The 10,117-nt window shown below is 44.4% G+C and overlaps 1 protein-coding gene across 1 annotated transcript in view; it reads left to right on the forward strand.

Annotated features, from left to right (window-relative positions):
• Positions 1–9,335, forward strand: part of wdr44 (WD repeat domain 44) — a 65,734-nt gene extending 56,399 nt beyond the window's left edge. The window contains exons 18-20 of the mRNA XM_033030860.1: positions 4,166–4,293; positions 5,814–5,939; positions 8,196–9,335. Coding sequence (XP_032886751.1) covers positions 4,166–4,293; positions 5,814–5,939; positions 8,196–8,290 — 349 coding nt within the window. The 3' untranslated portion in view covers positions 8,291–9,335. The remainder of the gene's footprint in view (positions 1–4,165; positions 4,294–5,813; positions 5,940–8,195) is intronic.
• Positions 9,336–10,117: the final 782 nt, after the last annotated feature.

The following is a 10,117-nucleotide window of genomic DNA, read 5'->3' on the forward strand; positions in this document are numbered from 1 at the left end:
CCTAAATGCAAAACGCTATGTGTGGCGGAAAACTAACACTGCACATCACCCTGAACACACCATCCCCACTGTGAAACGTGGTGGCAGCATCATGCTGTGGGGATGCTTTTCTTCAGCAGGGACAGGGAAGCTGGTCAGAGTTGATGGGAAGATGGATGGAGCCAAATACAGGGCAATCTTGGAAGAAAACCTGTTGGAGTCTGCAAAAATGGGGGTATGGGCTTGACAAGCATAGGCTTCTTCCTATCCCTTTTCGAACAAGTCTAATGTGTATTATGTTGAAATTGGCTTTTGATTTTTTAATTTATGTATGTACATATATGTTATGTATGTGTGTATATGTATGTATATGTGTACATGTATATGTATGTATGTATTTATGTATATATATATGTATATATATAATTTTCCTTTTATTTATTCATTTTCATCTTTTCTTTTCTTCTTTTTTTTTTTTTTTTAATCGTTCGAAATAAAGATAAAGATATCATTCATTCATAAAAGACTTGAGACTGGGGCGGAAGTTCACCTTCCAGCAGGACAACGACCCTAAACATACAGCCAGAGCTACAATGGAATGGTTTAGATCAAAGCATATTCATGTGTTAGAATGGCCCAGTCAAAGTCCACACCTAAATCCAATTGAGAATCTCTGGCAAGACTTGAAAATTGCTGTTCACAGACGCTCTCCATCCAATCTGACTGAGCTTGAGCTATTTTGCAAAGAAGAATGGGCAACAATTTCAGTCTCTAGATGTGCAAAGCTGGTAGAGACATACCCCAAAAGACTTGCAGCTGTAATTGCAGCAATAGGTGGTTCTACAAAGTATTGACCCAGGGGGGCTGAATACTTTTGCACGCCACACTTTTCAGTTTTTTATTTGTAAAAAAATTTGAAAACCATGTATCATTTTCCTTCCACTTCACAATTATGCACCACTTTGTGTTGGTCTATCACATAAAATCCACATTTACGTTTGTGGTTGTAACGTGACAAAATGTGGAAAAGTTCAAGGGGTATGAAAACTTTTGCAAACCACTGTATATTCTGCACTCTGTATCTTCCCCTTTGCTCTACCTATTGGACCTGAGCTTGATTTAATTGTATTTATTTATAGTATTATCTGATGTGAATGGATAAACGGTGGAATTCAAAATGATAAGCTAGTTAACCTCACACAAATCATTGAATACTTCCCCCAGCGTTACTAAATGAATTCATCATGGCCACATAACTAAATGGATTTATCATGGCGACTTAACCACCCACACACCTCCTCCCCTCCCACCTACCCCGCCCACCCAAACTAACCAACGTACGTTGTGTTCCTGTTTCACTTCATACCGTAACCGAATGTTTCAGTTGCCTGTGTTCCACTTCCTGCCATGCTGTTCCAGGTTAATCTCGCCACCGTTTCCTGGAAGACTCCATCATAATACCACTCATTAGTTCATAAGTGATAGGAGCAGAATTAGGCCATTCGGCCCATCAAGTCTAATCCACCATTCAATCATGGCTGATCTATCTCTCCCTCTTAACTCCATTCTCCTGCCTTCTTCCCATAACCTCTGACACCCGTACTAATCAAGAATCTATCTAAGAATCTGAAGAAGCTAACGAGCGGAAACGCGCAAAGTACCAGGAACTGGTGGAGATGTGCCTGGACAGAGACTGGAAGACATACTATGAGCCCATAGAGGTGGGCTGTAGAGGCTTTGCACGACGCTCACTCTGCAAAGTCCTCAAACCAGTTGAGCATTATGGGGCTGGCAAAGAAGATGCCATTCAATCTGCAAGCCAAGCCGCAGAGAAAGCCACTAGGTGGCTCTGGATTAAGAGGGCTGACCCTTGGGCGGTTGCTGCTGGGAGGCAAGTCGGGGCTTGATCAACCCCGGCTGGGTCGCCTGGGCGAGGGTGTCTGATGTTGTGAGACCCGAAACACCCGATGACCCCAGGTCACATCACTGAGGATGTGTCCCAGCGCATCTAGAAGATGTATCTTTCACACTATCTCCGCCTTAAATATATCCAGCCATCTGTGGCAATGAATTCCACAGATTCACCACCCTCTGACTAAAGAAATTCCTCCTCACCTCCTTCCTAAAAGAACGTCCTTTAATTCTGAGGCTATGACCTCTAGTCCTAGACTCTCCCACTAGTGGAAATATCCTCTCCTTATCCACTCTATCCAGTTCTTTCCCTATTCGGTAAGCTTCAAAGAGGTCCCCCCTCTTCTTTCTAAATTCCAGTGAGTACAGGCCCAGTGCCATCAAACGCTCATCATATGTTAACCCACCTATCCCCGGGATCATTCTTGTAAACGTCCTCTGGACCCCCTCCAGAGCCAGCACACTCCTTGGCAAAGACTTTCAATCTCTTCATCAATGTGATATTCTTTTTTTCTGTTCCTATGTAAAGTACTTTAGCAGGTTTATTTCCATGTTTAGGGCATTAGGTGCAGTCGGTTTATTACTGGTAGTTCTGCCATAACGTGTGTTTTCAGGATGCAAATTGGATATAACGCCGTTGATGAATTGTGGAACACTATTTGTGTTACTCGGGCTTCATTTTTTATCAAGCATTTGTGATTGGGAACTAGCGAAACAGTTAAATGTTACTTTGGAAAAAAAGCTGCCTTGCAAATAAAACAGTCAAGGTATATATATAAGTAATCACCCCGCAATAATCGGATACCATTATCTGCCTCCTAAGAGCCGGGTCAGTCAGTTTCACCACAGGAGGCCATTGAAATTGACAAGCAATCGCCACTATAGATACTTGTACAATGATAAGAGATGGTCATGGCATCAAGTTTAGCAGAGACATCGTGGGCCGAAGGGCCTGTTTTTGTGCTGAGGTGTTGCATGTTCTATAAAATTCCATAAAACAAAGTGACAAGCCCTCTTTAATATATTTTTATCAGTAACAAAAATAAACTTGTAGCTATTAAAAAAACTTTTGTGTTGAAAATCCTGCAGGGAAATCAACGATATGTTATTGCTGGTCTGAAATTCTCCAGTCCCCAACCATCACCTCTTCACTGGCACAATTAATTCTTCAATGCAATTTTCAATGCAACACAAGGATTCTTAGGAATGCAGCTACCATAGTACATCAGACTGCTTGTTCTTTATGGAATGCATTGTTATTTTGATGTACAGCCTTAGAATAAGAACGTTGTCAGATCAGGATAGCTCTGATAGTATTAGAGAGTATTGCCTGGTTGGGAGCAGTCATCTGGAGTGGACAAGATGGTGTTGGCAACTCTGTCTCGAGTACTTGTAGCTCACCTACGGCACGCTTGTCTTAAGATGCAGTTTGTCCGGTGGCAATCAACATGGGAGATAGACACAAAGTGCTGGAGTAACTCAGCGGGACAGGCAGAGTCTCTGGTGAAAAGGAATAGATGATGTTTCGGCCGAGGCCCTGCTTCAGACATGCAAATGTGTTCTACATCAGTGATGTTCCTGAAATTGACTCGGGAACAGCTTCTTCCCCTCTGTTATCAGGCTTCTGAACGCCCCTTCCTTAGGCTAGGGTTCTGTCTGATTCACCTCTACCCCATTGTGGACATTGGACTTTGTCTCTGTAACTGATGCGCTACAATGCTGAGAACTATAAATAGACACAAAATGATGGTGTAGCTCAGCAGTACAGGCAGCATCTCTGGAGAGAAGGAATGGGTGACGTTTCGGGACCAGTCTAAAGAAGGGTCTCGACCCGAAACGTCACCCTTTCCTTCTCTCCAGAGATGCTGCCTGACCCGCTGAGTTACTCCAGCACTTTGTGTCTATCTTCGGTTTAAACCAGCATCTGCAGTTCCTTCTTACACATGCTGAGAACTATATTCAGCAATGTGCCTTCCCCTTTGCTCTACCTATAGTACATGAGTTTGAAGGTTGTATTTATGTGTAGAATGATCTTATTTGATTAGATAGCATGCACAACAAAGCTTTTCACAGTTCCTTGATGCATGTGACAATAATAAACCTAACCCTACCCTATCAGTTTGGGTGCGAGTGTCGTGTATGGTATAAACCAATTATTTGAAAGATGTCCTGATGGTATTCACACAACATGCTTTCACAACGTCACCTTAATGATTTTGCCGCGTTCCTTGGAATTTAAAGAGCCTTTACATACTTTGTGATCTTTATTTTTCAGTCATGATCACACGTATATAATGAGTGGATCAGAAGATAGTTACTTTTATATTTGGAGCACTTACCATGATGTCAGCAAGTTCACATCGGTTCGCAGAGATCGGAATGACTTCTGGGAAGGAATTAAAGGTATCTTCATTAAAATCGCGTAAAAATTCCATGCAACAAACTAGTTTAGCTCTCCATCAAATGTTAAAGTGCATGCTCCTTTTCCTCAAATATTTACAACGGATTAATTTCTCAATAAAATGGAGGATTTACATAAAATAATTTAGAAATTCCTCTTGCAGCCAACAGCTGAATCAGTTTCACTTTCTGAGCCTTGCGATTACAAATAATTACAGGTTTCCCTTTTTTTTAGTTTTCAATTGCAATTATTTGACCAATTTCAAATTATTTTAAGCAATACAACATCTTTTATGTGATTCTGCTGCCACCACTTTGAGCTGTAGTCTATCATTCAGTACTCACTCACATCTCTTCTGAGGGCCTTTTCTGCCCATTTGTGTGGTCGGACTTTTACCTCCTGTTACTGGCCTTTTTTAAAAACTTTCTTTCATTACTCCTCGCATTCCCCCACTGCTGTGTTGGTTAGCAGTCAAAAAATTGCAGATGCCGGAAACTTGAGCAAAAAAAACTAAGTGCTGGAGTAACTCAGCGGGCCAGCAGGCAGCGTCTTTGGAGACGGGTGCGTGACCTTTCTTCAGACCCATCTTCTCCTGTCCTGAAACGTCACCTATCCATGTTCTCCAGAGATGCTGATTGACCCGCTGAGTTGCTCCAGCACTCTGAAACGTCACCTATCCATGTTCTCCACAGATGCTGCCTGACCCGCTGAGTTACTCCAGCACTCTGTGAAACGTCACCTATCCATGTTCTCCAGAGATGCTGCCTGACCCACTGAATTATTCCAGCACTGTGTGTGTGTGTGGTATCCTTGCCCCTCTTTACAACTTCAGTTGTTTTGCTGCATAACAGCTTTACTCTCCTGCTTGGGTAGTTCCGTTACACCTATATCTTCTGATTTAGTCAACCCGATTTAAATGGTTCCTTCCTTCCTTCTGTTTTGTTTGTGTTCCAGTCATTGCAGCATTTCCCGTTTTGCCTTCACTGTGTTCCTATGCTGTCATCTCACCTTTACCTGTGAGATCCTAGTTTGTCCAGTAACACCACCTAGTTATAATATCACTGATGGTAACAATTGCTCAGACATCAGCCTAGCCTGGCTCGTACACATTAGTTAGACAGCAACATTATGGGGGACCCCCTTCCACCCCAGCAACAGACTGTTCCAGCTGCTACGGTCAGGCAAACGCCTCCGCTGTCATGTTGTGAAAACAGAGAGGATGAGACGGAGTTTCTTCCCACAGGCCATTAGGACTGTAAACTCTTATTTCACCAGGGACTCATTTACTGCACCAAACTACTGTTGTGTTGTGTCTTTTTAAAATTGCTGGGGTTTTTCTCACCAATATGTAATTACTGATTCTGTTCTGTAGTTTTTTGCACAATCCACAGGCATTGCCACTTTCATTTCACTGCACATCTTGTATGTGTATGTGACAAATTAACTTGACTTGACATCTTGACAAATCTGTGCTGGTGTATCTGTAAACGTTGACCTTCCACTGTGTGTTTTTCTTGTCCAGCCCATAATGCAGTTGTAACTTCAGCAATCTTTGCACCAAATCCCAGCCTGATGCTGTCCGACAGCCCACAGGCAGAGAAAGCAGAGGGCGATGGCTTAAGTATTAATACAGATAATATACCTTCTGGTAAGTAATCACTCTCTTGAGTTATTATGCAGTGGGAATTGCTTTGACTAATAACATATATAGTGCTCTCTCTTTGTACACTAGTTTATTAATTCTCAATGCCACTTTGTGGATGTTTAGTGTGAACGCATGTGCATGTGCTCCTGACGCATGTTTACGTTTGCAGGTGTGTAGATTGTTTAAATGGTTTTGTTTCGTTTAGATATACAGTGCGGAACCAGGCCCTTTGGCCCACTAAGTCCGAGCCGACCAGCGGTCCCCACACACTTACACTATCATACTCACACTAGGGTGTTACGACTCCCGAATGCAAGTACTTCAGAGCCGCGTAACACAAGTCAAAAACCAGGTTCAGGTTCAAAAACAGTTTTAATTATTCATTGGAACACAAAACTCAAACCTGATTTAAACAACCCAGTCAGGGATATGGATAAACTGACAAACAATTTAACAATGCTCCAGCCAGCCACGCAATGGGCCGTCGAACCGGAGATTCCAAAACCTGCCCAAAGAGATACAACCCTGAAACCAAAATACACGAAAACTGTAAGGTCAGCCCTTATCCGTCCCAATTCAATATCTGTTAACAAGGAATGGTGAAAATACACAAAGTTCTATGCCATGTGGTCAGGCTTCCTCGGCCCACACCAGCAGTCTGCTCATCAGTCAGGGTCGACGAAGAAGAGAGAGAATCCTGGGAAGCTCTGGTATTTATACTTCAGATGAGTCACCCGTCACCTGACGCAGCTTGGCCAATCGGGTACAGGAGCCTTTAACCCCTCGATTCCAGACTCACAGCCACGAGGCCTGTACTCTGGAGAGAAACAGAGAAAGGTAAGTACATAGCATTCACCAGGAGGGGGAAGCGCCTAACAAGGGACAATTTATAATTTTACCCAAGCCAATTAGCCCACTAACCTGTGGGAGGAAACCAGAGCACCCGGAGGAAACCCACGCACGTCACGGGGAGAACGACCAAACCCTGTACAGACGGCACCTTTGGTCAGGATGGAACCCGAGTCTCTGGCGCTGTGAGGCAGCAACTCTACCGCTGCGCCACCGTGCTGCCCTGAATGGTGTTCCGTTCAGCCATTGACTTTGTTCCCTTCAGCCATTGACGTTGTTCCGTTCAGCCATTGACGGTGCGTCTGCTTTCTACCGGGTGTTGTGTTCACCGCGTGCGCTGAAGGAGTCGATGTCCCACTACAGATTGAAACACTTTTTGTACGGGGCTTTTAATGCAAGAAGTACTATTGAAGCGATGGAGAGATTAGAATTGTAAAGAGCAGAGTTGGCACAGAGTGATGAGTGAACAGGCTGCTGAATTTGAAGGTGGGCAGCAGGTACAGTGCGGGCAGGATAGGAGTGGGATCGTCAGGACTGGGCTGAAGGTTTCGGCAATCATGGTCGCTGTACAGCAGGACTATCTGCAGCTCAACCTCACTGACAAAATGGGAAATGCAACTTCAATTGTATTGCATCCACACAGCTGAGCTAGTCTGAGGAAGTACCCCGACCGGAAACGTCACCTGTCCATGTTCCCCAGGGACCCACAGAGTTAATCCAGCACTTTGTGTTCCTTTTTACAAACCTTGTTTCTACAAGAAAGCTGCACATATGTTTAAAGAGCAAAGAAAAACTGCTGAAGTAACTCAGCGGGTCAGGCCACATTTAAAATGATGGCACGGTGGTGGCGCAGCGGTAGAGATGCTGCCTCACGGCGCAGAGACCCGGCTTCCATCCTGACTACGGTGTTTGTGCCCTCACCCTTATGACCGCGTGGGTTTTCTCCGGGTGCTCCGGTTCCCCCACTCCCCCCCCCCCCCCCCCCCAAACTCCAAAGACGTGCAGGTTTGTTGGTTAATTGGCTTTGGTAAATTTGTAATTTGTCACTTGTGTGTGTAGGATCATCTTCTTGTGTATGGCGGCCGCATGCACAGCCTAAAGTTGTAAGACAACTTGTTCTGTTTGATCTTCCATTTGTGCGTGCCAGGTTGATTGCATTCGTCTTAACAGGGTGGACCACGCGAAGGTTGCAATCTCCCACCCCGTGTGTAGGATAATGCTCGTGTACACGGGGATCACCGAAGGGCCTGTTTCCGCACTGTATCTCTAAAGTCTAAAGTTAAAGAGCACCTTTGTGCGTGTGTGTGCAGTGATTAGATGATGGTCCAACGGCTGTTACTTGTTCCACACATCTCCGTTTCCATGCTGAATACTGTGAATTCTCTCACCTCCTCCTTCTCCCATGTGCAGGTGCATTGAAAGCGGACATCACTGAAGTATTATTATCAGCTGACTTTACCGGTGCCATCAAAGTCTTCATGAATAAGAAGAAGAAGAACGACTAACTTCTCTTTGGCTTTGTATTGAAACTAAACTCGGGAATATTATGTTCAATTTCAAACTCTTGGCTTGTTATTTAGATGAGTGCAGAAACCGAGGCATTGCAGTGAGCAGCTCACCCATTGCTCTGGCCCTCGGTAGTTAGCGTGGAGTTGGCTTGGTGGAGGAGATGTGTCACGGTGGTAAGTTGCTGGTTACTGAGTAGGAATCTCCAGGAAGACTTGTAAATACCTTTACATACGGGACATGGCCGGAAGTCCGAGTTCCTAATTGTCCACAATACAGTCGTGTTTGTGTTTAGGGTTTGTATGTCTGTGCAAGTTCTGCTCTGGGAATGGGGTCTTCAGTCTTCAGCTTCAAAGAATAGAAATGTAGTCCCAAGGTCATAGTGTGGCTTGGAAGCTGGTTTAAACATAGCTCTGGTGGACTTGTGCAAAGTGTATTGAGAACAAATTACTTTACTAATGAATGCTGTGTAAAGAAGTTCATTTTAGTTTGTGGCTGAACGCGTTCAACGGAAATTATTAAGTGTATGCTGTTCACTAGAAATAGGTGTTCTGTTTTAAAACTGATGCCACCACTGTGGAAAGTAACTTCAGTTCCGTGGTTGCATCCACAGAGAGGAGGGGGGAACAACTTATTGTGAGACGGGTTGCTTCGCAGAATGCAAAGACACAGACAGCCCAGTCACACGCCTCCTTCACGTGCCGTTCCTCTTCTACGTCACTCTACCGCACCGCCTCATGGTCCTGTGTTGACGGACGATTTTATTTTATTGGAACTGGGCAGAATGAATGTTTGGCCAGTCTTTTACTGCGTTGTGTTATATTGAGAGAATTTATGTTCAGTGTGTACAAAAGAATGTCTTGAAATTGAATTATTTTTTTTTGTGGTGGAGAAAATGTATCATTGCACCACGTGGCTCTTGAAGGGGAAAGGCCAGTGTACATACCAATGAAATAACATTTCTGGCTTGCTGCAGTTGGCAAATGTTATTGATGGTGTCCAGGTTTGAAGTAACGTGTGAATAAAGGATGCTCCAGCAAACTGCTACTGCCTTTCATTGTACTGTCAATTGGAAAGATGCAGCATGGAAACAGGCCCTTTGGCCCATCGAGTCCAGTCCAGTCTGCCAATCAAGCACCTGTACGCACTAGTTCCATGTTATCCCACTTTCACATCCTCACGCTACACACTCGGGGCAAGTTACAGACGCCAGTTACAAAGCCGCATGTTTTTGGGATGTGGGAGGAAACCGGGGCACTCGGAGGAAACACACACGCACACACACACACGCGCAGGCGCACACACACACGCACACACACACGCACACATGGTCACAGGGAGAATGTGCAAACTCCACACAAGGTCAGGATCGACCCCGGGTCTCTGGCGCTGTGAGGCTGCAGCTTTACCGCTGAGCTGTCCCCAGGTATCGCACGGGATGTGTAAAACTCACCTGCCATTTAATCAAAGCCCAATTTTCCTCAGTACAAGATTAGAATGCAGGAAGACAAAAATGCCAGCGGTCTAGACGATTTTCCAGCATCTGCAGTTCCTTCTTCAACAGATTAGACTGCAGTGTCTTTTCCGATGCACTACCTATCCCGCCCACTGTGTGGCGAGAAAGACTGGGCTGGTAAACACAGGAGCCTTTACATAGCAACCACAAGACTGGAACTACAGAGTTCTTGCTGCAGTTTAACAGGCTCTTAAATTAACACAATAACTCAACAAGTAGTCTCTGTACTGTACACTGACAATGACAATTAAAATTGAATCTGAATCTGAATCTGAATGTAGAAAAGTACAGGCAGGAATATGGCTCCCGA

Source organism: Amblyraja radiata, chromosome 12 (genome assembly GCF_010909765.2).
Source record: "Amblyraja radiata isolate CabotCenter1 chromosome 12, sAmbRad1.1.pri, whole genome shotgun sequence".
Taxonomy (NCBI): Eukaryota; Metazoa; Chordata; class Chondrichthyes; order Rajiformes; family Rajidae; genus Amblyraja; species Amblyraja radiata.